The sequence below is a fragment of the Xenopus laevis genome, chromosome 3L (assembly GCF_017654675.1).
Source record: "Xenopus laevis strain J_2021 chromosome 3L, Xenopus_laevis_v10.1, whole genome shotgun sequence".
NCBI lineage: Eukaryota > Metazoa > Chordata > Amphibia > Anura > Pipidae > Xenopus > Xenopus laevis.
In genome coordinates this window covers 100,043,257-100,070,471 of record NC_054375.1, presented here as the reverse complement: position 1 = coordinate 100,070,471, position 27,215 = coordinate 100,043,257, and the positions used below count along the sequence as shown (strand labels likewise).

Sequence of the window (27,215 nt, the reverse complement as noted above, 5' to 3'; positions counted from 1 at the left end):
AAAGCAGGTGCTTATTATTGGATTCCAGGCTTGGAGACAAGTTTTAGTTGTATAAAAACCAGGTGTCCTGCCAAACAGAGTCTCCTGTAGGCTGTCAGTCCACATAGGGACTATAAAATGGCCAATCACAGCCTTTATTTGGCATCTCCAGGAATATGTCACACTTGTGTTGCTCCCCAACTCTTTTTACATTTGAATGTGGCTCAAAGGTAAAAAAAGGTTGGGGATGGGGACCCCTGGTCTAGAGGAATCAGATTTTTATTATGGTAGATATTATAGAGCTGTCTTAATGCTGCATAACTAGAATATTAAACTGAAGAATAGGCAAAAAGCCTTACGACGGTTTAGTTAATAATGGATTTTTGTACATTTTGACCCAGAGTTGTTTTATCTGCCACTTTTAATAATTGGAGCAGCACCTATGGACCATATCAGCTTGTCGGTAAAATCTTACTCCAATTTGAAAGAGCTGTATTATTTTGGCGTTAATTGCTTGCGTTAATACTCACATTCCAAAAGATGGAGTTACAGGGGGGGGGGGCGAAACTGATACTCCAGCTTTTTGCCATTAAAAAGTTATTGTTGTAAGGCTCCGGGAAAATAGAAAAGCGACACTTGTTCTCTAATAAGCCAGTCAGCTGTTGCATGTGCATTTGTTACTGAACAGGACAGTTGGCACAGAACTGCAACAGACAGAGATGCATAAATGGATTCAATAAGAAGGGACAGCGTCCCCCGAGCAGAACGCTAAGCTACCGAGGGACCGCATCTGGGCCACCACTCCGACAACAACAAGCACCTCCAGCAGAAGCAGCAGTAGTTGTAGTAGTAGTAGTAGCAGCAGCAGTAGTAGTAGCAGCAGCAGTAGTAGCAGGCAGCAGCACTAGTAGCAACAGTAGTAGCAGCAGCAGCACTAGTAGCAGGCAGTAGTAGCAGTAGCAACAGTAGTAGCAGCAGTAGCAGGCAGCAGCAGTAGTAGTAGCAGTAGCTACAGTAGTAGCAGCAGCAGCAGTAGTAGCAACAGTAGTAGCAACAGTAGTAGCAGCAATAGCAGGCAGCAGTAGTAGTAGTAGAAGCAGCAGCAGCAGCAGCAGCAGCAGTAGTAGTAGTAGTAGTAGCAGCAGTAGTTGCAGTAGTAGCAGTAGTAGCAGGCCTGTCCGGATAGGATAATAGAGGAGTGGGGGAGGAGGCTGAGCTGATGCACAAGTGCACATGAATGGAGTGGGGCGGGGCCGAGTGAGCAGGGTTGGGTTACAAAGTATGAAACAGCTGAGGAGGGCACAGACAGAGCACAGGCGGAGGGGGCGGAGGGGCGGGGTGGCATGAATACATCAGATTTGAGAGCCCCCTACTGACCCGATGTGAAATACCCGGACACAGTCGCACTCATTTGCCAACCGATGCGGTTAAGAGATCCAAACAGATTGGCCGGATTGCGACGGTGCCCCGTGAGTGGATCGCTCAGTTGCTGACATGCCGACACTTTGAGTTTCTCCCCTGAGTCCGCCGGTTGCGCGTTGCTTGTTGGTCGGTGTGAGTGTGAGAGTATGATCCAAGTGTTCATCCCGTCAGTGGGACATCAGCTGTACAAGTCCGGCGACAAGACTCACACTGTAAGTCCATAGGGAGAAGTGCCAGTGTGTGTCTGTACTGAGAGAGTGTCTGTACTGAGCTGCGCCTCCTTCATGCATTGTCTGGACTCTGTCCCTGTCTCTTGTGCCCATTCACTAATACCCCCCCCAGCTCTGAACTCTGCCAATAATCACTGACTCTCTCTCATTCCATTTATATTGGGAGAAAGAGCTTTGATGAATACTATGTATTAGGGACGTTTCCTAAATCAGTGAGGTGCTGAGTGGATGCAGGGCATTGCCAGGAGTTACTGTACAGCAGGGGGGGTTCCATTTCTCTGCTGAGTGTTAATTGTTACACGGGATTGTGAATTATTTGTGTCTCTGGGGTAAATGTTCTAGAAGCAGCAGCCTGTGCCTCTTATCTGACCAACAGCAAGTCAGGCCCTTGTACTGAGAGCTGGGAGGATCCTTGTCACTTGTACACATAACACTATGTCAATCTCTGGATAATGATGTGGCCTATAGATGTTGTACTACAAGTCCCAGCATGCCTGTGGAAACCTTTTGTCTGTTGAAGCATGGTGGGGGCTGGAGTATTTGCAGGAACACTTACTGGCCACATTGCAGTACTAACAGGTTGAGGGGCCGTGGGAAAGCTATCCAATGCAGGGCCCCCTTATATTGATGGAGGAGTTGATAAATGATTCTGCAATCAGCAAAGGGTCTCTCCCTGTCCTTCTCAAGTGCAGGACCAGGACAGCTGCTCATATTTGGCATCCCCTAAGGACAGCTCTGATTGGACACACGTGAAGTGTAACCAAACTCCTTTACCAACAATCTTTAGTTCATTATTGATCAAATGTATAAATGTATACTAAATAACTATTTTATTCCACTGTAATATGTATAGTTATAACCAGCGTAACTCCTCGTTGCATAGGAGAGAGAATTGGGGAAACTGTGAGGTCCATGCCACCCCCCCCCTCCAGGAATTTTCCATCTGGTTCTTAAATCTAAATGATGATGCAGGTGAGCTGCCTGGAGGGCCCCCCCCCCCCATGAATCTCCCATGGTGCCTGCCCCCTTGAACTGCATTGTCAGAACTTACAATAGTTACTATAACAAAAGAGAACAGAGTAAAAAGCAGGGGGGTGAATGCCCGAGGCCACACAGTACCAACAAGAGGGCTGCATTCATCTCCCAAAGGGATGACATGCCTGATTTATATCCTCACAACTCCCAACATCCCCAGACAATTGCAGCTATAATGACATGTACTTTAAAGGCTGCTTTTGGCTGACAGTAATTCCAAATGAATAAAAGAAGTTCTTTATAATTCTCCAACATCACCTCTTTTCATACTGCATGTGGCCATGGACACACCTACATATCCATGTTAACCCAGACCGGTTTTTATGTACATTAACCTAACCGTGCAGTGTACTTTGAACAGTGACCGGGCAAGATCTCTCTGTGTTGGACGGAGCCTGAGCAGCACTGACTAATGACAAACATTTAGCAGAAAACCCCAGCCCAGACAGTATCCCTGCAAGCTGAATAAATACTTGCTTTTATTGTGTTAGGTGTTTATATTGTGAGATATGGGCAGAAAAAAACTTACTTGCAGATGATCATTTACCAGGCAAAGGTCACAAGCACATGTGCTGCGATATAAGAAAAAAAATATGTCTGTCATTAATCAATGGCATTTATTCAGACCAGTGTTTAATGCGTTCTTCTTTTGCAAGTTTATTACATAAGGGTGTCTCCATCACATTTGAGGGTTCCTGAACAGTTTCAAAGCAATGGAGTCTGTGCTTGCCAACCTAACTATTAGCAGCCTGCCTTTAGCAGAACACTTTACCCCATAATACCTACAGCACCTACAGTAATGTTTCACCAACATATTTCAGCAGACAGAGTTATGTTTCTGTGCTGCTTGTCATTCGTGTGAATGGGAACTGCTTGTGACAGCAGACAATGCACCTTTGTACATTTTTGGGATGAAAAGCTGTTACTTCTATTAATGTGAATGACAGGTGGCACACTGGGGAATCAAGTATTATATGCCAGCTGAAATACACTGGTGCAGATGTGCCAAGTGCTGGGAGCCAAATGTAGTCTAATTGGTCGACACTACTTTAAAAGGATTGTACCTGGCGGAGACCTATAGCCTATGAGTAAGTGCCCACACAGGCACAAAACGCGTTAGGCCTATGAATGTCCTAATAAAGCCTTTTTAACTTAATGAAAATCAGAGCTACTGCTTTACTTGGAAATGGGTATCGCCTCACTTGGATTTTTTGAGTCAACGCTAGTCACGTTTTCTATATCTCGCTGGTACGTTGGTAGGTAAGATTCAATTTGAGTTAGAGCCCACTCACACATTCTTATATTATTCAGGTGTCTCCAGTCACTTACCCAATGCTGTGCATCCTCACGCAGGAAGCCTAAAAATAATATAAAGTACCTCTCATGTTGGTGCCCATAAGTAATAAACAGGGACACGGTAAATTTATTTTTATTAAGGCGTATTTTAATAGGATCTAAACACAGACCTGCTAAAATATGGCATTTATAAACTCCCTTTAGTAACTAGAAAACTGTTACTGCTCTCAGCGAGACCCGAGTGCAATTAATCCAGTAGAACACTCACCAGGAGTTTGGAGTATTCAGATCAGTTAGATTGGGATCACACAGGATTTTATACCAAAAGTCCCTGTTTAACCTTGTGTATGGGAAAAGATAATTAAGGGATGACTGTATCTATTTAATAATAGGTTAAATGGTTTATGATGGTAAGTGCTACAGTATATTGGTACACCCCCTTGCATGTCCCATTTAAACAGGCACTGATATTCTGAGTTTAACCCTTGCAGCAAGTTAGTATGAACAGAAATTTAAACCTTTACAGCAACCAACTCTTAAGGTGGCCATACACGGGCCGATAAAAGCTGCCGACAGACCGAGTCGGCAGCTTATTGGCCAGTGTATGGGGGCCCCCCGACGGGCTTCCCCGATCGAGATCTGGCCGAAAGTCGGCCAGATCTCGATCGGATGGGGTTAAAAATCCCGTCGGATCGCGGCCGCATCTGTTCGTTGATGCGGTCCCGCGATCCGACCGCCCGTTTGCGAACGTGAAGGATCCGATCGTTGGGCCCTAGGGCCCACGATCGGATCAGCCCGATATTGCCCACCTCAAGGTGGGCATATCGGAGGGAGATCCGCTCGTTTGGCGACATCGCCAAACGAGCGGATCTATCCGTGTATGGCCACCTTTAAGGTGGCCATACGCGGGCATACTTTTATCGTTCTGCGATGAACGATCGTATCGTTAAATGATCGTCTGACGATTATTTTACCATACGATTTGCCATCCACGGAGAACGATCATATGAACAGATATAACAACAAACGAGGAGTGGTGCTAGCATTGTGTCACTGTCTGTAGTATATAGTCAGTTTCTCCTTCCCTGCTCCATACAGACAAATGGATTTATGTCTTGCTATGGCATAATAAACTTCTTTCACATATGAGGTGATAGGGTGATATTCCTGCAATCAGCAACAATTATTTCTTTACATAGTTCGTGTAGTTACAAATGAAGCTTTCAGCAGAGAACGTTAGGGTCCTTCCGTATATGTTAGTTGTTCCATATATGTTTGTTGGCTTGTGCTACAATCCTGACATGCGCAAAGAGGGATTTTATCCTCCGTGTCGGACTGGGCCAGATCCGCTTCCCAGTGGCGAGCGACCCCTCTTTGTCGGGGGTCGCGGCAAAATCAAAATTTCATGCGTGCGCACTAGTGTTGCGCAGCTCGCATGCGCATTAACGTGGCGCTGACTCGCATACACATACCCGGCACCGGAGTGCCGGAGGGAGGCCCAGGGCCAGTAGCCCCGGTGGGCCCCAAGCCCCCCAGTTTGACCCTGTTTATCCCTGAACGACTAAAATTTTTAAACTCATCCGATCAATTTTCTGAAAGATAACGTTGAGACGATCGTTCATCCAAAAATCGTTCGTACACCATCAACTATCCAATAATTTACCGATATTATCGGAACGTTCTTAAATCGGTCGTTTGGAAGTAAAAAATCTGCCAGTGTATGGCCACCTTTGAGCTCAACAAGAGGAGAAACCAAAGCAACAGCTCCAGCTTTTTCTTTCCCACTTTGAAAAAAATAAATAAAAATGTAACAGTGGGGTCAATTTATAGATTTTGCTGCTGTCTACTTGCTGGGAGATAAGTAACTATTATATAATGATTGTATAATAATTACAGAAGGTACACTGAGCTTTTCAAAGATTGTCCATTCTACACTCGTGTCCCTACCCCAATGAAATTTATTATCTAAAAGTGGCCATACAGAGGCCGAAAAAAGCTGCCAACAGACAAAGTCGGCAGCTTATTGCCCAGTGTATGGGGCTCTTCAACAGGCTTCTGTGAGCAATAACTGGAAGAAAATTGCCCGGATGTTGATTGGGCAGGCTTAAAATTCCTGTCGGATTGAGGACGGCATCAGTTCGTTGATGCAGCCCTCAGTCCAACCACCAGCATTACAAGCATTGAAATCTAATCGTTTGGGCCCCAGGGCCTCAAGGTGGGCATATCAGTGAGAAATCTAGTCGTTTGGCTACCTCGCCATACAAGTGCATCTTTTCATGCATAGCCACCTTAAGGTCCCTATTAAATTGGTTACTTCAGACTATACATGCCAGGGATACCATTCCACATCTGCTTGTCATCTAGGCCTTGACCATTGCCAACATCTTGTTAGTTGACTGTGACATAATACAGGTCTATAAGAGGTGAAAGAGGAGGCTGCGACTAGCCATACTGAGACAATAATAGCTTAGGCAAGATTGTGGCGCCTCGATTTCCTAAGTTGCCTCATGAGGAAACTTCGGGCGACTTCAGGAATCGAAGCATCGCGAGTGCATTGGCTCTGGCGTTTTCTCATTATAGCAGGGGGAAGGCAGTTTGGGGAGATTGTCGCCCCTCAGACAATTGGGCAGGCGCCTTATCTCCCCTAATCTGCCCGTGTGCTTGAACCCTTATGTTTCCGTAGTGTGGTTGTGTATTTGTATTCAAGCACTAGAAGCTGGTATAAGCATTTTAACTTATTTCTTTCCTTACAAGAGCCACCAATATATTCTGTAGAGCTGTATAATAGAATGGTGCAGACATCAAACCTACAAATTACACAAAATACTGAAAAAAGGAGGACCCTGCTCTTTAGAGCTTGTAATCTATCCATTCCTTTCTTTGTAATACTTTTACTTTCTTCTGTTTCACTGTTGAAATTTGTGGTTGTTTGTTCACTTGATTGACCTCTATGTTTTGACATGTTTATTTACATAGCACCATAAGCACACAATAGTAAATACAAAGAGGGATATAACAGGCACCAAGTGCAACTCTAGTGCATGCAGGTTGTTTGGATGCAAGTACCTCAGCATCAGTTCACACAATGACTGTGTCCATCTTTGCACAAGCACAACTGTGCTTGCAGTCGTAAGTGAGCACTTATACGTGTACAAACAGAAAATCTTTAATAAATCACCACAATGGGAATTTACTATACTATAATTGCAATTTTTTGCAGTATCTATTAATCGTGAGCCCAGTATAAATTGACATTTTTACATTATGCTCTTGGTTCACATGGGGAAAAAGGTTTAAAGTTGTCAACTTATAACTTTTCTGAATTCAAAATATGGTAGATACATTTTGTGCAGAGTGGCTTTTGGGATAGATTATGACACATTTCTTCAGACATATACACGCTGCAGTGTCTCTTGGCAGTGCCAGTGAACAGGTAACAAGATCCATTCTTATTGTTTAGAAACAAAGTGAATCCATACAATCTTAGCAGCATTCAAGCAGACTGGGCAGGGACCAGTATTGGTGGAGGTGGAATTTGCTCAATCCTAGGGGCATATTAAGCATAAGGATGTTGTGGGGGTAGGGCTGAAAAGGTTAAGGGTCGGCTTCCAAAAAAACAAAAGTATGCATTAGCTGTACAGATCTTTTTAATGTGCATACACCATCTATGGTAGTGTTGACCTGTGGCAGCAGTGTTGTTTGTGCCTGTAGGTAAAATGTTACCTCTGATCTCATTCCATCAATAAAGTGCATGGGGGTGTCCTATTTCTGGAATCCCTTGTCCTTTATTTTAGCACCTGAATAATGTTGGCAATAGCAAAATATTGCTTTGAGCAAATGATTATCATCAAGTGTGCAAAGTTCATTGAACCGGATTTCTTTAATGGTTTGCGCTACAAGAATAAAATAAATGATGCACTTTTCAGCAGGCAGTACATTAGTGTGTTCAGCAGTGCAGTTGCCAGTTATGCACCTGTGATCAGATTCAGTATATGAAATAACAGCAGGAGAATCAGTTGTTGAAATGGTTCATTTTGGTTCATCTCCTTAAGCTGTATCTCACTCTAAGGATTGTAATACACAATTTTGCTAATAAAGGTGAATTGCCCTTTAAGCTGTAAATATCAGTTCTCCCAAAAGTCCTGCTTATCTTAAATAGTTACAATTGTATTTTTGCTTATCTTAAATTGTTACAAATGTATCTTAAGTGCAGGTGCTGAATATTCTGGGCTCTGCCAAAAAGCCTCTTATTTAATTAAGTTTTAGAAACTTTGTATCTTTTTCTGGCCTTCGCACAGGAGATCAAAGATAAACTCAGGAAATCTCATTAGGAAACTGGGGCTGAGCTGTGAAAAACAGGACAGTTGGGAGGTATGAGATGGGCATGTGTCATCACTAACTATAACTGGGGAACACAAGATGTAGGGTTTCCCAAATAAACACTTGCACAGGTTTTCTGATACACAACTCAATGATGATGAGCCTTGGTGTGATATCAGTAGTGGCAGAAACTTGCCTCCTCTGCTCACCCTAGTGCCAATGCCTCATGCTGATGTAGCTAAAGTCCACATCCAGTGAGCTACATCAGATAGCCTGTGTGCATGTCTATAGAGGCATACATAGTTAACATAAGTGAAACATAACCTGAGAATGTTTGTGCCCCTCATTAGAAATGCAGACAGGAACTGGAGATGGCAAGGTGGCCATACAGATATTGTTGTGTACACTGCAGTCAGCTGTAGGATTGTCTGGCATTTAGTTTGATATATCATTTCTTAAAAGACTGCTAGTAGGGAGAGACTTTAATTTGTAAAAAGATTGGCCATCAGGCAGCCGTGCATGCAAAGACAGCAGTAGGAATTTACATTTTTTAGATGTCATACTCTGGAATGAATGTACTTAAGATTGGTTGAACATGTACAGACATTGTTGTAAGAAGGGGACAAGACCACAGTTTTCTAACCTGTCGTCTCAGAAACAATCAATACCCATGGCACATGAATATCTGGCATGATCATTTGCTCAAAGGGGTTGTTCAACTGTCCGAATAAAGATGATTTAGTAAATTGTTTTTTAATGACATAGGCTGTTTAACCACACCTTTAACATACCCAGATTATTGTATGAAATAGTGTATTGGATGGTAATACCTATAAGTGTACACCCACAAAAAGTTATACCACTGCACAGTACCGCAAGCAACACCACCTACTCCAGGGACTGAGATGCCTGGGTTAGATTCTAGATTCCAGAAGTGCTAAGACAGAGCAGGTGTATGGATGCATCTGCACAACTGTCACAGTCATTGGCTTCACTATTCTGATAGTACCAGAGAATTTGTACTGGATTCCACTGTGAGCCGACTGCTCTCATCTAAATGTGTGTAGAGTCAGTTGCTAACATAGACACTACTGCAAAAATGCTGTGTTTAATCAGCTATGCACTTATAAGGTTTTTCGCAGAGTACATTTGGCCTAAAATAGCTTGGAAGAGATCAGACACTGGTCAGGTGTTTAAACAACACTGAGGGCTGTAAGACTGTATAAACACAGCACCCAGAGCCAGCCGCCTCTGTTATATTAGTGTGACTGTCAGCTTGCTTATTGTTTGCCAGTTACATCAATATCAGCCCCAAAATTCATCATTCCCCAAACTGAGGTGCTAGCTGGGCAAATTGCATTACATATCAATAAAGTACAGGGCATACTTTTTTTTTACATTATTTCAATTGTGTTGATTATACATCACCAACAAGAAAGAATATTTCAGTCCTCGCAGGGACCTGGCTGTAAAATGTTTATTGTATCATCAGTTTACTTTATTATAAGTTAGAGTGCTGTTTACAGCCCTTTCTTTCGTTTCTGTGAGTTTTGTCCTGTCAAAAAAATGTTTAGAATGTTATTGCAATAAACTCTTCATCTTTCTCCGAGCCTCGAGATTGGAGAAAACCCCTCCCAGGTGTTAGGTAGGATAAATGCATCCTGGATATGTTACATAAAGGTCTTTCACATACTGGGTGTTTATTTACATGTAATCCTCCTCTGTGTGACAGACAATAGGTAACAAAAAAGGCAAAGTTCACTTAAAAATAACTTTCAGTAAGTTTTAGACCGTATTGAGCAGTTTTTCTATGTTTTTGTGCATTGATCTGAATGATTATTTCCCTACTCTGACTGTACCTGCTGTCTTGGAGTTAAATAGCTGCTAGAGTCCGTGACCACATACAAATAACTCAAATATTTCTTTTTTTTGCATTGTGCACTCTGCATCTTCCTCAGGCTTTACCTATGATGGCACATTCTGAACAATTAAGATAACAAGACTGTACTGAAAGCCTGACTGAGCATGCTCTAAGTGCAGGACTCCCAATGTGCTTTGCATACTCTTTCTTTGGCATTACTGACATATAATTAGGATTTGTACATTTGGACACATCCAAATGGTGCAAATTGCATCCACAAGCTTACCATTCACAGGCTAAAATAATTTTGTCATGGGGACAGGAGCAATATGCACTGCTCTGCATGTGATTTCTGTACTCTTTACTCCACTTTTTTAAATTAGCCCTAGTTCCATTTTGACTCGCTTTCAGAAGGGTCTCCTTCATCCTGTTACTGGACACCCTAATCCAGTGATCACAACCAGTAGCTTGTGATCAACATGTTGCTCATTGATCCATTGGATGTTGCGTATTTTGGAATTCCTGGCTTGGAGGCAACTTTTGGTTCCATAAAAATGAGGTGTTCTGCCAAACAGAGTCTTCTGTAGACTGCCAGTCCACAAGGAGCTACCAAATAGCCATGCTTGTTTTGCTTTCCAACTTTTTTTTCCATTTGAATGTGCCTCGCAAGTAAAAAATGTTGGGGTCTCCTGCTTTAATCCATGATTCTCAATAGTGGTAGCCTACTTGAAAGTCCAATCTGCTTGTAGAGGAGCAATGGAAATTTGCAGCACTTTCTGTCTGATGTTGTCACAAGTATACACCTCATACTAAGAGCAGGGAGTACTTACATATCTCTTTTCTGCCTGACAGGTCTTTAGAGTGGATGTTTTGTTCAACGGCCGCAGACATACACTGGAAAGACGCTACAGTGAATTCCATGCACTTCATAAGCTGGTAAGGGACCTTCTAATCAGGTCTGGACTTAGAATCAAAATAGGCCCTGCCATTTCAGGTACACAGAGGCCCAAACAGCCCACAAAGAGGCCCAAACAGTCCCCCATCAGCCCACTAAGGTGTGACTTTCTATGGCATCTCAGAGCAGCCCCTCTGGCATTTGCCAGAACCCTTAGATTGCCAGTCTGTGCCTGCTTCTAATATTTAGTATGTAAAACCAACTGCAGTTACTTAGCTTTAGCCCATAAAAGTGTTATTTTTTTAACCCTGTCATTTAACCTGTGTCCACTTTTAGCCCTTTCTTGTCACACTCTTTTAGAATAGATCATATTTCAGCATAAACAGGCCTCTAACTTGCTAATGAAATTCAGCCTGACTGTCTAACACAGTTATTGGAAGTACCAGTCCCACAGTTTACTCTGGATGGGATTAATGTATGCACAGTTTAGTTCCTTGCATCCTAAGAGCCCTTATTACCCAGGTAACAATACTTTCTTCAAAGTAATTCTTATTAGAAAAGGCAGTGTAACAGGCATACACACAAGACTTGTCCTCACACTAAGGCCATATACTTATGGGCCAATATCCTCTCCATGGTGGCTTACTGATTGGGGTGCTCACAGGGACTGGCACCATGAAGTTCAAAGAGCAGCTTTACAATACTGACACTCTCCACGTGGAACCGGTCACTTTCTGAATGGCTTGCAGCTTGGCAGGTAACAGGACATGCTCTCTCTGTGTAGGTGGAGCTCCAATAGTGTTGCCAACTGTCTGGTTTTGACCTGAACAGCCCGATTTTCATTAAGCCTGCCCCGGTCAAAACTTCCTACCTGGTTTTCCAAATTTGGAAAACTGGGCATGATTCTCCTAGATCAGGGGTCCCAACCTTTTTTACCCGTGAGCCACATTCAAATGTAAAAAGAGTTGGGGAGCAACACAAGTCCCTTGGGGTGCCAAATAAGGGCTACTATTGGCTATTTGGTAGCCTCTATGTAAACTGGCAGCCTACAGGAGACTCTATTTGGCACTATACTTAGTTTTTATGCAATTAAAACTTGCTTCCAATCCTGGAATTTAAAAATAAGCTCCTGCTTTGAGGCCACTGGGAGCAACATCCAAGGGGTTGGAGAGCAACATGTTGCTCACGAGCTACTGGTTGGGGATCACTGTCCTAGATTGATGTGATGATCGACCAGTTACCAGCTACCACGTCATAGTTCTGCCCCATGATGTCAACAGTCCACTCACAACATCAGTGGCCTGTCCCGTGGTGTTACAGGCACCCCACCCGAACCACGAGGCCCGAAAGGAGGCAACCCTAAGCTCCAATCTTTACCTCATGGCCGAGTTTAGCCAATGAAGCTTTCTTCCTGCCTTCCTAGACAGTGTCTCTCCTTTTGGAGTGCAGCAGGGAATCATTTTATCCTCCTCTGTTTGCCCTCCCTGTATCAAAGCCAGGCTTCGCTTGAGTCCTCCACCTTTCCCATATGTATCCTGTGGATACTACCAAGCTTCAGGCACTTTTCCCACTTCTCCCACCTCCAAGACAATCAAATCAGTCCCCTTCCTGTAACCAGGCTGGATAAAACTACAGTCATTTTTGGGGACTATTTTGTCATCTTAAATAATGTACCTTTACATTATACTTTTCTATAGATAGAAGGAATATGCTAAGAATAGTGCTTGAGTAAATGCAGAGCTGTGATTGGCTACCCACCTCATACCCACTAATTTGAACAACAGTCAGGGAACAGAAGGGGTGGTTGGGGAGCTCCAATAAAGGGGACATTTATTAGCTCAGAGTAAAATTAGGCACATGTATTACTCATTACTGCCTACATGATCAGGGTGATTTTGAGTTGTACGTTTTGTCCCCTTTAAAGATCCAGGTCTCAACCAGGGGACCTCTAGTAAACTGCCAAATTGGCATCATTTGGCACAGGGGCAATTCCTGGCCAGAATACAGGGTAATCATGATACATTTTCTGTGCAAAAAACTTTATTGGCAGCAATTTTAGGTTTTTCTATTGAAAATCAATGAATGACATTTGATTGGTTGTTGGTGGCTCCACCCACTTTTCCTAACTTTGAAGTGCAAACACCCAGTGACCACATTTGTGATATTCGAGGTCCATGACATCAATAACGTGCAAATGGCAGCAATTTTAATTTTTCCCATTGAAATCATCAAAGAAATCTGATTGGTTGTTTTTGGCTCCACCCACTTTTCCAGATTTTGATCACGGTCCTCCAGTGACCAACTGTGCCAAGTTTGAGGTCCCTCCCATTAACAAACTAAGAGCGGCGACAGTTTTAACTTCCCATTTAAACAAATGGCTGATATTTGATTGGCTGTGGTAGACTCCGCCCACTTTTCAAAATTTTAACCCCAGTGACCCAAAACTAGGTAAATAGAGTAAATGGGAGCTGTTCCACAAACACTTAATGCAGAGTTCCTTGAGATATCCCAATATACAGATAAAGAATATTGGGGCAAATTCACTAAAGCCTAGCAAATTTCGTTAGTTCGCCGATTTACTAACGGGCGCTGGCGTAAATTCGCTAGCAAAGTGGACCTACTCTAGCGCTACCTCGCACCCTTACGCCAGACGAAGTTGGCTTTGGCGAAGGGTCAATGTAACTACGCTAATTCACTAACTTGCGCATTTAATGGAATGTTACCTCTTGCGCCAGACTTGACTTCGCCACCTCAGACCAGGTGAAGTGCAATAGAATAGATAGGGATTGCTTCAAAAATAGTTGAAATTTTTTCTAAGTCCCAAAAAAACGCTGGCGTTTTTTCCTTTTTTAAGGGTGATAGGCTAAAAAAGATTGTAACATTTTTTGGGGGTACCCTCCTTCCCCCCTACATTTCCTAACATATGGCACGTAAACTATACAGTGGGCTCATGTGTAGGGCAAAATAACAACTCTATTTTATTTTATGAAGGTTTCCCAGGCTTGTGTAGTGTAATGTATTTGCTGCTACATATACGTCCATTCAACTTTAACTTGGTGCCATATGCAAATTAGGCATCGCTAGTGTAACTTCGCTTTGCTTGACAAATTAACGCTAGCGCAAATTCGCTACCATTCGCCTCCCTGAGCGCAATTTCGGGTTTTAGTGAATTAGCGGCGCCCTGACGAAGTGCGGCAAAGTGCGGCAAAGTGCGACGAAGTGCGGCAAAGGCGTCGCTAGTACATTTTCGCTGCTAAGTGAATTTGCCCCATAGTGACAAAATGCAAGGAATGGTTTCAAGGCATAAAACAAAAAATACAGGCACAAAGAGTGACTGCACAGCAATTGAACCCCCTGCTTATGTAATCAGCCATGTTGTAATGTTTCATGGGCCATTCTGGTCAAGGGAAGTCAAATTGGCAGCTTGCATATGGTCACCTATATTCTGTAATGTTAAATTCCAAGTTATTCAGTAGAAGCAGCTAAGTATGAGGTAAAGTCATTCCTGTTTTATCTTCTGTACTTTCTCTAAATTGCATAAAAAGAGAAAAACAGAACTGGGAGTTATGGTGTATTTTTAAAATCCCATTTGAGGAACTGTTCCATTATTAGCTGTTTATTTGTGTACCTAGCACAGCAGGCTCTGCGAGGTTGTGACTGAGCTGCAGTGACTCTGCAGCCTGTAACAATCTCTATTGGTGACTCCTAGGTGTTACAGTTTAGCTAAAGTACAGCTAATCCTGCAGATGTGACCTGGCGACATATCTGTATCTAAAAACGAGACACACCTAAACCATCTTTTGTGCATCTGCAACTCTATCTACCTTTACCTGCTGCTGAGAGATTTTCATTGCACTTGTCTAAAGGAAGACAGTTGCACATGTGAGTTGCAGTTGCAAGTGTGAGTTGTTAAGAGCAGCTCAGAGAGTCACAGACAAGACATGGCTCTTCCTAAGGTGGAATGCGTTGGGCACAGACTGCTCAGTGCCTGTTTCTGCCAACACAGACACCACAGACACCACAGACACCACAGACATAAAAGCAAAAGGGGAATAAAATAATCAGTAAATGGTGACCTAGACTAGTGTAGCTGCTGTACAAACCACAGCACGTATTTGCACATTCCAGTGAGAAGTGGAACTGTCACCGCATGGGATGAGTCAAAGTGATTTCCAAAGTTATTTACCAGAGAGGGAAATGAGAAGATAAGCACAGACATCTCCTAATGTAAGTACAGGCTTCCCATTAACAGCCAACATAGCAGTCTGTTTCCAGTTTTGGCATAATTAACTCTGTAGTAATCCCTGAGCATTCTATATTCTCAGAAATAAGAGAATAGTGCTTAGTACAGCTACCAGCACCCACCAGTGAATCCAAAACTACATTTTTTTCTCATGGCCATTGTTCCTTTTAGGAAAAAAATTCACTGGCCTAGTGAAAAAGTAGAGCCATTGTGCCATTTAATTTTTTACATTTTTCAGGTGTCCCTAATGCAAACTTGTACACTTTCACATTGTTATTATTATTATTAACATGTATTTATATAGCGCCAACATATTGCGTAGTGCATGCACAGTTTAGTAAACTCCAAAAGACCGGTTGATGGAATAAATTAGTCATTAGAGTCACTAACATATTGGCTCCTCCCAGTGATTCTGAACAAAAGTAATTCATAGAAGTTAACATCCCTGGAGAGGCCTTCCCCCCTCCCAAACCACACCACGGCACTGCTCCAAAATCAAATATTACAATTGTATCATTTTATTTTTTACTGGTGTTTACCCTTAAAGAAGACGGAATTACTCCTATGCTTTTTTCTTATTTTATTCTTTCTTCCTTTTTATTCCTCTCTTTTTATTACTATTTTTGTCGGTCATGCCTATTCTAAATAATTACCAGTAGAGGGCGCTCAACAATTAGCAATCATTATGTAAAGCTTAAATCTTCTGAAGAGAGCATTTATATGGCTGAACAGATAATTTGATATTAATACAGTTGGAGCTTTGGACCCTATGAAAAGGTGATTATGGCTATTCTAAAAAGTGAATACGTTTTTATTTTGCCACACTTAGCTTGTCCATCATACTCTATTGCTGCCATTTATGGGCTGTTTGTACTAGTGCAAACGTTAAGCAACATATACTGGAGGTAGGTTACAGGTACCGAGGGTGTGCCCGCAATGGTGTATATTCCAAGCTAGTTACCTTGCCAGTAGCTGCCAGTCTCTTCACCACAGTCCTCCAATTGTGGCTATGACAGCCACCCAGCATCTGGAAGAGGGTAGAGCAGACACACACCCACGGCAACCCCTAGAGATAACAGCCTGGTGCTCAGTAGTAGAGGATATGGCAACCTCAGGAATAGGCAATGGAACAAAGATACCGGCACACAAGGCTTGATTTGCAGGAAAACCCTTGCTTTAATTCAAAGTGCTGAAGTGCAACATTTCGGGGCCATGCTTGAGAAAGGGGCGTGGCCCTGAAACATTGCACTTCCGCACTTTGAATTAAAGCAAGGCTTTTCCTTCAAATCAAGCCTTGTGTGCCGGTATCTTTGTTCCATAGCCACCCAACATCCCCAGCCAACAGCCTTACCTTTACACAGGGGAGCTAATGCTTTACTAATATGGGGTCTTGTATTAGAAAATGTATCACCCACTTTAATGGTTTCGCTGCCATAGAATCTGAAACTCTGTGCTTTACATTTAAAGAAAACACTTTGTATTTAAAAACACCACCACCAAATTCCCTTGTCATTTTTTTTAACATCTGAATAATGGGACACACCCAGAATGATGAAATAACGGGGTGTTTGGGGATAATACAGAGCAACTGATCCTCCGGTCACCAGCTCATAAGCTACTGAAAGATCATGATACATATAACTAAAAAATCCCTCCAGTCTTTTAGGCAGTAATGAATAATATATGGTGCTGGCTTTACTTTGGTCTAAAAAGTATTCTCTTTAAAAATGACCCCTTTGTTGGAGCACCCTATAGTTCTGCTACATTTAGGCCCGGACTGGCAATCTGTGGGTTCTGGCAAATGCCAGAGGGACTGCTGTAAGTTGCCATAGACAATCACTATATATTGGGCTGGTGGGAGGCTGTTTGGGCTGCTGTGTGGCCTGTTTGGGCCTCTGTGTACCTGAAATGCCAGGGCCTATTTTGAATCTCAGTCCAGGCCTGTACTCTCTATGTCCATGTTTCAAATGAGAGGCAGGAGTGTCACACACTCAGTAGGAGGGGGACAGTCAATCACAGCCCTGCAGTTACACAAGCAAAGACCGTTTTCAGTTCCTTATCAGGCCTAGATGCTGTGCAGTGTGTTGTTCGCCAGTAGCTCCCCTGCATGGCCTGGGAAAGGAGGCAGCAGGAAGTGGAAGCGATGAGCGGGACTAGTAGGGTTTTTGTACAAATTTTTGAAAAATCAGCCTGAAACACTACTTTTTTAAGCATGATCCTTCCATATTTAAGAGTATATTGCACTGGGACATTCCTGATTTTTTTAAAGGAGAAGGAAAGTCTAAAATTAAATATGCTTTATCAGAAAGGTCTATATAAATACACCAGTAAACCCTCAAGGTAATGCTGCTCCTCTGTCAAAAGAAACACTGCATTGCTTTCCTTTTATTGTGTACACATGGGCTTTTGGATCAGACTTCCTATTTTCAGCATAACCCTCCAGGGCTTAGGCTTGAGCATGCTCAGTTTGCTCCTCTCCCTGCTGTAATCTGAGCCCAGAGATATGATGTTACTTCCAGGAAGTGGTCTATCTTTAACCTATCAGAGCGTCCATTACTCCTAGTATCATAACCCCTGCTGTCTTAAACTAGCTACACTTATATTGGCTGCTGGGAACCATATGCCCAATTGATATTATCCAGATATGTATCAGACAGGTTTGAAAATACTTTGGGGTGCCCATACTTCAGTACTGTATGTGGGTGGAGCTCTGCTTGTTTAGTCAGCCTCCCCAAATGAGCAGATCTCATTGTATACCTCATTGTAAATTTAATCGTTCTTGTTATGGTTTATGGGTATTGAAAGAGTAGCATATTATTTTATCTTCACAGCTGAAGAAGACTTGCAAAGTACCAGACTTTCCACCAAAACGAGTACCAAATTGGATGTCCAAAGTTCAGGAACAGAGGAGGCAAGGATTAGAAGCCTATATACAGGTATGGAGGAGTGTGTAACCATGTATTGGTGGTAGCTAGAAGGTAGGGCTCTGGTAGCAGATGATAGAGCAATGAGACATTATTTAAATTATGGTAAAGAAATCATTTTTCACTTGCTTGCTGCTTATACATTTACGTGGTGCACAAGTTGGCAAAAGAGAGAAAATATTGGTGCCCAGAAATGTATTATAGACTAACAACTTCAGTTTCAACAAAGGGATTTGTTTTCAAAGTCATCAAGCTATTCCCTTCAAAAGGCCTAAGCCATTTTGCAATTTACGTTAATTTTTTTCTAGTTCGCACGATAGTATCATTTTTTATACCACTAATGAATTTGAAACAACATCTCCACCTTCTGGTTATTTTGCCCAACTGGCTACAAATCTGCTCAAAATTAATTTTGTGGGAAAAGGAACATCATGTGATCTTGCTTTGCTCAGAACTAATAAATCATAACATTGTTAGATGACTATTCTCTGCTTAATTTTCTAAAGTTAGCAACATCTCAAGACATTCCTTTTATGACAAAATTAATTTTCAGCTGACTGTAGCCAGTTGAATGCCATTAGGTAACACTGTTGTTTCAAATGTATTCTATTAGCAGTGTAAAAATGAATATCTTGAAAATGTGTAAAGGAATTAATATAAATTGCTATGAAATCTGACGTGCTCAGAAGAGAGGTCTGGTCAATTTTACATTAATTTGTATTCAGAGTTTGCATAAAGCGGAACCAATGGGAACAAATTTGAATAATGCAACAGTTTGTTAGCACTTTTATACATTAATCAATGTCCCTTTATATTGTCTGCACTATTTCTGACTTTTGAAACAATGTAGCAAATGTCAGGCCAGTATGAGTCAGTATCACCATATGACACATTTTAAACTATTAATTTGCTCTGTAGGAAAACTGATAAAGTAAAAATCTCGGAGAATTTGAGGCGATATCTAGGCTTATGGGGTGGTCTCAAGCCAAGCAGTATTGTTGACATTATTTTGCCGGGAGGAGAGGATGCAGCAAGGTTTAACATGCATAAGGGGGAGTAAGGGTCTGAAAGGTCTGTTACTGTTGTTGCAGGGTGTGTTGTGGTACAACACAGATGTTCCCAAGGAACTGCTAGATTTTCTGAAAGTCAGACACTTCCATAAAGACAAAAAGGACTGCAGCTCGGGGTAAGTATCTCTTTCCTTTCTCTTCCCAGGCAGGATCAGTGTTAACATTGTAAAAGTTTAAGGGGTTGTCCACCTTCCAAACGCTTTTTTTTTCCCAGTTCTTTTCAGATAGTTCATGAGAAATAAAGACACTTTTCAATGTATCAACTAAATGTTTACAGGGTTGGTGATCAATATATGATTCAATATTAGATAAACAGTCACATATAGGAAATAGAAAGCAATTGAAAAAAGTATTTATTCCTGGCAAATTATCTCAAACAACTGAACTAAAAAAAAGTATTGGAAGGTGAATAACCCCTTTAAGAAACAGACATTTACCAGGGGCAGATATTCTTGCTGCAGTAACACAACTGCACTCTCTACTTCAGCAAATCTGCCACCGGCCCCTAACCATGCACTAGAGTTAGTGGAGGCCGGGGATCGGGTGCAGCATCTAGTGGCTGTCACAAGCATCAGCAGGCACAAATGCACCACTTGGATGATAGCTGGGCAGAAAGGAATCATTTGAGGTTAAGGGGAATATATATAAATCTATAGATTGTTATTATTTGTGTGCATGGGAAGGGGGTCAGACTTTTGACCCCCTCCCACCTTAATATATTTAGGGTCTCAATTCCCTATGTATTTCTGTGGTAGGTGCAACAAACTAAACTGATGAGCCCTAATAGTCCCCATACATTTGTAATTATTGTAGTATTTCTCTAAGCTCCTTTAAAATTAACTTTTAGATAAATGAATTCACTAATCTTCCTCTGCAGCAACATGCCCTTGTCTTATGCACTTATACTCCACCCCCTTTTTGTGTCTGTTTGTTTCCTTTCCCTAATAGATTGTAAGCTCTTCAGGACAGAGACCTCATCCCAACTGTGTATTGAAATACATAAGCACTTAAGCATAGATTTATCTTTACTGTATTACTTATAATAATTATACCCCTGTTTGTGTTTACACTTTGTACAGCACTGTGTACATATGTGCTGCTATATAGCTAAATACAAATAACATCTCTTAAATTAAACAATTTATAAATTACAAGAATAACATTCCGACGACATTATGTTATAGGACAGAACTGAACAAGATATGGATGAATTTATTGTTTTTTTTTTGAATATCATTAATGATATTATAAAATTAACATGTGAGATTAATATAAACAAAAAGTACATTGATTTTAGACTTAATTTACATTATGTTAAATTTGACACTTATCTGTGTTCTAACCCTGCAGATATGGATAATCTATTGCTGTATTCTAATTTTCTACCACTAGGGGTTACCGAAGTGTTACTTCTGTGGGACAAACATTTTATGACAAGGTGCACTTGTGGTTTGGTATATTTGGGACAAAACACAAGATAACCTAAGGATAAGGCTTAATAAACACAAAAGTGTAATGTGATAAAAACATAAAGCAATTTATCATTTATAATCTTGCATTCTATTTCCAAATTGCACGAAAGTAATAAACTTGCTGTGTGACTCTCTGTAATTACAACTATGGCCATTCATAGACTTACTATTTTCATCAGTGCTCAGAAATTCAAAGAAGTATGCCAAAACCAAAAATCATCTTTTTTTTTTGTGTGACTTCACTAAGGATAAGCTAATGTACTGGTATCCTATACTGCAGGTCCATTGCTAGAATGGAGAGGGGTATCGCATTTACTGAAAATTACCAGCCAGCCTGGCTCTGAAGCCAAATAGTGTACTCAGGGCTGTATTTACCATGTAGGCCAGGGGTGCCCAAAAGGTAGATAGGGAGTAGACTATTAGCTGGTGATCAGTAGATCTCAAGACTCTGTCAACAAACAGCTTGTCTAAATCACCCTCCTATGTCATGATTTTCATTCAGATATTTATTATGTTAAGGTTACATTAGAAATTGAAGTTAAATACAGCAATATAAATGCTCTCATAAATCAATATAATATTTAAGTAATATTTTCCATCAGGTCTGGACTGAGAATTAAAATAGGACCCGGCATTTCAGTTACACAGAGGCCCAATCAGCCCACACAGAGGCCCAAACAGTCCCCACCAGCCCACTAAATACTGACTTTCTATGGCACCTTATAGCAGCCCCTCTGGTATTTGCCAGAACTCACAGATTTGCCAGTCCGGGCCTGTTTTCCATGGAACAGAATGTTAACAATGCATTTATGGATGTAGATCATAATGGGACAACATCACTAAAAGTAGCCCTTGAATTAGTAAAGTATGGGCACTCCTGATATATGCACTCAAGGGCCTGGGTATAAAGCTTTGGAGGGGGCAGCACTCAATTGTCTGTATAGTAAATAAAATCTTTCCTAAATAAAATAAAAAAAAAATCTCCCCGCCACTGCCGGATGATTTCCTAAATTCGTTGACGGCGGATGGGGTTGCTTAGATTGGCACTGGACTGTACTTGTTTGGCAAATACTTGGTCTCAAGGGTTCCGAATCGGCAGTTAAAATCTGCCTGTATATGGCCAGCTTAATTAATTTCAAAGTAGCCTCCTCTGCATCATTTCCCTTGTATATTATATTTGTTGTGTATATATATATATATATCCTTAAAGGGGTTGTTCACCTTTGAGTTAACTTTTAGTATGATGTAGAGAGTGATATTCTGAGACATTATTTATGGCTTTTGAGTTTTTTTAGCTTTTTAGTCAGCAGCTCTACAGTTGCAATTTCAGCAATCTGGTTGCTATGGTCCAAATTACCATAGCAACCATGCATTGAATTGAATAAGAGACTGGAATATGAATAGGAAATGGCCTGAATAGAAGGATGAGTAATAAAAGTAGCAATAACAATACATCTGTAGCTTTACAGGGCATTTGTGTTTAGATGGGAGCAGTGACCTCCCCTGAAAGCTGAAATTATTTTAAAATAATTATAATGAAGACCAACTGAAAAGTTGCTTAGAATTTGCCATTCTATAACATACTAAAGGTGAACTACCCCTTTAAACATTTTGTGATACATCATATAATATTTTCTGAGAATATTCTTTTCTTTTCCCTCTAGATCTTTAAGAGACCTCATAGCAGGGGAAAGGTAATATATTTAATGGGCTCTTTTTCAACCTCACTAAAAGTGCAAATGAGGTAGAAGTGTGCTGTTATTCATATAAACCCATCACAATTCCTCTGACATCTAGCTTGTATTTTTAAAATTGTATGTATAATTAATAATGCCAATAAATGAAAACTGCCCATCTTGCTTGTCAGTAAAATATTCAGTAGTTATGCACAGTATAGCTAGAGGGACCGGGAAAGTAGAGGAGATCTGTTACTGTAAAACTTGTGTCTTTACTATGCTAAAAATCTGTGTTTAAAGGAGAACCCAACTAAATAAGTAGCTAGAAATGTTGTACATTATGTTTTTGGCTTCTGTACCAGCCCAAGGCAACCACAGCCCTTTAGCAGTAAAGATCTGTGTCTGCAAAGATGCCCCAGTAGCTCCCCATCTTCTTTTCTGCTGATTCACTGCACATGCTCTGTGCTGCTGTCAGTTACTGAGCTTAGGGACCTACGCACAATATACAGTACACATAGAATATAAATGTCACAATATAAGGCTAATTAATAATTACTACATGGACGCACAGAAACCAGTGCAATTAGCATCAGAATTAAACAATCAGCCCTGTAGCATCAGCTTATATTACATTTTTTTCTTGATAATTTGCAATGACCCCTAAGCTCAGCTTCTCAACAGCTGTTCAGAGCCCACTAAGCATGTGAGTGTCACAGACACTTTCCAAGATGGTGACCCCTATGACAAGTTTGAAGTCCTGGATCATTGCTGCTATTGACAAGCTGAAACTTTAGGCTGGTGCAATAAGTTCACGATATAAAATGTGCACTTCTTTAGCCATATTCATTTTTAGGGTTTAGTTCTCCTTTAAGGTTATTTATCAAAGGTCAAGTGTTAAAGAGTTTTATATACCTTGAATGAACTCACAACTCAAATGGTTTCTAATTTAACAAAAAACCTTAAAAAGTTTTGGGATAACAACCTTTGGTTTAAAGGGCTTCTGCCATTGACTCCTACATGACCTCGATAGGTTTTAGAAGGTGTATTTTTTCTATTTCCAGGGTCAGGGTTTAATAAATCTTGAAAAATTCCAGTTTTTAGAAAATGTGATTTGTGACCAAAAAAATAAACTCCAGAAACTGGAAAACACAACTCGATCCTTAATAAATAAGCCCCTAAGTGTAGCACACCAAAAAGGAGCGCAGCGTCCTGCAGCAGGTTACACAGTGCAAGACACGGCCTGAAAAGTGATTTGACCTTTTTAGCACTTTGAACACGGCGTCCTACATTGAAAATGATCCCAATGATCTTTTACTAGAAAGGTTGAGTAAATAAATTCTGTTTGGGCTCATCATGCCAGATACATTAGAACACTAAATTATGCGGGTTAGAGTGACCAGTTTGCAGCCTTGTGTCTCTGTTGTATTAATGAAATGAGTGTTTGTACTGGCACCAAACAGTAGTATAATAACAGCATGTAAAGGCCATGAAATTTGTAATAGGACATGACCTATAAAAACTATCATTAATTGTAATATAAGTGATGCAGTTAACTGCCATGTATGTCTCTTGTGTATTTCTTGCAGCTCCCCATTATCACACAGGGCCGTTGTGGGGTTCTACAAAGACTGTTATATATTGCCACCAGACACAGGTAAGATACTAATGGGGCAGATGTAATTAAAGGTACAGCCGTTTTCCAGGTCCAGTCACCCATATCTGTTTCAACAAATACCCAGTAAGTGCAAGCAGCTGATTGGTTGAAAAAGTTGACTAGCCCTGTAGCAAGCTTTGTATTGTTTATTACATTACCCCTTACATTGCAATGTGTTATAAAATGGTAAGAGAAAAGAATAACTGATTATGAAGTGAACAGAAAAAATAAAAGCCAGTAAAATACTAGATGGAAATAATCTAAGAGCTGTGGTATCGGTGTAATGGGCCCCTATCTGTTATAGGTATGGACCCTGGGGTTTTCTGGATAACAGATATTTCCGTAGTTTGGATCTTCATACCTTAAGTCAACTAGAAAATCATGTAAACCTTAAATAAACCCAATAGGCTGGTTTTGCTTCCAATAAGGATTAATTTTATTTTAGTTTGGATTAAATACAAGGTATTGTTTTATTATTACAGAGAAAAAGGAAATCATTTTTAAAAATATGGATTATTTGGATAAAATGGAGTCTGTGGGAGACAACCTTTCCGTAATTCGGAGCTTTCTGGATAATGGGTTTCCGGATAACGGATCCCATACCTGTGCAATGGCTGTTTGGTTCCTTGGTTAGTTCAAAAATAATGTAACAAATAAGTTTATGAACCACATAAGCAGGCTAGCTCACTTAAAGGCCTTTGGAGCAGGGCTGTTCAACTGGAAGCCTCCAAGGCATTTCTAAAGTCCTTAGTCTGCTTGTGGGCTCTGTAGATCTATCTGGAAATCAGACTGATATTGATAGTGCAAGTTTGCTTTAGCCTTTGGGTCAAGGGCTGCATCTGCTCAATGATGTGGTCCTCATCCTGCATAGAGGCAATTATGGTCCAATTGTTGGCTTAAAGGGAAAACTGAATCAGCCCAATATTGCTCACTGCAAAATCCAACCTTGACAAACAAGCAGATCTTTACATGTATGGCCAACTTTGTAGCCTGGGCTGTACCACTGATCTCTAATGATACAGACAACTTTACTTTGGAAAATGTCAAGACTAAACAACTCAAAATTTTTTTCTTCTAATTTAGATATCCTAGAGAACAGTGTTTTGCGCGGAGTGCTGCAGGGTGTTTACCAGCGCCAGGACCACAAGCACCATTCCACAGTCAACAAAAAACCTATTACAACTACACAAGTTTTGGAAGTTCAGCAGCCACAACACTGACAGGCTGGCCTACCAGAACAACACAACTACTGCTAAAACTCCCACGCACCTTCACGAGGCTTTGTATATTTTCATATACTGCTTTGGGCATACAAGTTGTGTACATTGTACATTATATATTACAATGTGTGATGTGTTCCTTTAAATGTACAGCATCAATTGCCTTGTATAGTCTAACCCCTATGTTGGTATAATAAGACATTCTGCTGTTTTCTGGTCAATGGGGATTATACACTTGAATACAGCCTCAATTAAAGAACACTTTATGTATTAATTATTTATATACAGAATTGTATTGTGTCCAGCACGACGGAAATTATTTCTGACAGCGATTGTATGATAAATATTTTGTTGGAAAAACAGGGCAAGTTACAGAATAAAGTATGGCTTTAGATGAATTTCAGTTATGTTAAAGGAACAGTAACACCAAAATATGAAAGTGTTTCAAAGTAATGAAAATATTATGTACTGTTGCCCGGCACTGGTAAAACTGATGTGTTTGCTTCAGAAACACTACTATAGTTAACAAGCTGCTGAGTAGCAATGGCGGAAATTGAAATAAGGCTATTTGGCACATGATAAATAGTAGATAACATATAACATTATGTTCTACAGAACCAATGCCATCAGTATGCTTTGCAACAATAAGGTTGCAAAGGTCTTGAGAGAGCTTTGCTTTTACACATCATGAGATGCTTCTTGTGATACTTTGGTAATGAGAAACCTTTTTATAGACCATTAATTAGGAATAAACCAGTTGATATTGATTTCCACAGATAGGGGGCAGGATTGCTTTCTAAATATGGACAGATTTCAGGTGGTTTCTTGGCTTCTCATGCCTTTTTGCACCTCCTTTTCTTCATGTGTTCAATACTGTTATTCAAGTTTTTTTTACATATAACTTGATTTATGCACTTGTTTGTTTTGATTTCTTTATATCTGTGAATGAGTTAGACATCTGGTGTAAATTTCATGTCAATAGCCCCATTGAAAATAGGTTTACAGAGAAAAACGTTGACATGTTCAATACAAATTTTCTTTGCACCTGGCATCCTATATGAATACGGTGAGCCATCAGCCTTAGGGATTATGTGCACAGGACCTGAATATGTGTCTAAGCCTCAACCAAAAACTAGACCAGAATGGGGTTGTTTTAACTGCCACATGCTGATAATTTCTCATGTTTAACTGTATAAAAATGTCATACAAAAAAACCCTTTAGTAGATCGGGGGCCATATCGAAGTACTTGGGAGTATCACATTTAGTCCATAGGTCAGATAGAGAGTCCTTCTTTAGACAAGCTATAAAAAGGATGAACACAGCAGAGCTGGTAGCAAATACACAGCAGTCAATGCCAGGGCTTCTGCTTCAAAGAAGTAATTCCAGTACGTACAGGATAAAAATAATTTGTCAATTCAAAGTAATATTTACATTTTTGGTGTTACTAGTCTGTTAACATTTTATGTGTCAGCTTTCAATCCAACACCGATTAACTTGTAACCAGGTAGGTACTCTGGTACTAAGTATCGGCATCATATGTAAGGGGTTATGACCACATTATGGAAAGAAAATTGGTAGTGATCCCCCCCCCCCAAGGAGCTGAACAAACAGCTAGTGAAGAAAGACTCCTAAAGCAATATAGCAAGTCTGTACAGTTGTAGCTTCATCAGCAGAATTTGTGATGAAAATAAAGAGCAAATAGCTAACATCGCTTATGTAAAATGGTTAAGTGCAATGCTATAAACGTTAGCAGCTACATTGCTGCATCAACAAACCTATGCTTCATTACCATGGAATTATATGCTTAGCATTGCATTACTTGGTCCATAACCATGTTGGGCAGTGCACAATCTCTTGGTAGTATTTTTTTTTTTTTTTTTTTTTTTACATAAGCCCACTTGAAAGAGCTGAAGTTTA

At 40.8% G+C, this 27,215-nt stretch overlaps 1 protein-coding gene across 3 annotated transcripts; it reads left to right on the top strand.

Annotated features, from left to right (window-relative positions):
- Positions 1 to 1,278: 1,278 nt before the first annotated feature.
- On the top strand, positions 1,279 to 25,571 carry snx22.L (sorting nexin 22 L homeolog). Of its 3 annotated transcripts, NM_001092350.1 has the most exon segments (7): positions 1,317 to 1,613; positions 10,996 to 11,079; positions 18,113 to 18,217; positions 19,297 to 19,391; positions 22,412 to 22,441; positions 24,010 to 24,077; positions 25,161 to 25,502. In NM_001092350.1, coding segments are annotated over 7 exon segments (585 nt in total). In that variant the 5' UTR covers positions 1,317 to 1,547; the 3' UTR covers positions 25,298 to 25,502.
- The last annotated feature ends 1,644 nt before the right edge of the window (positions 25,572 to 27,215 follow it).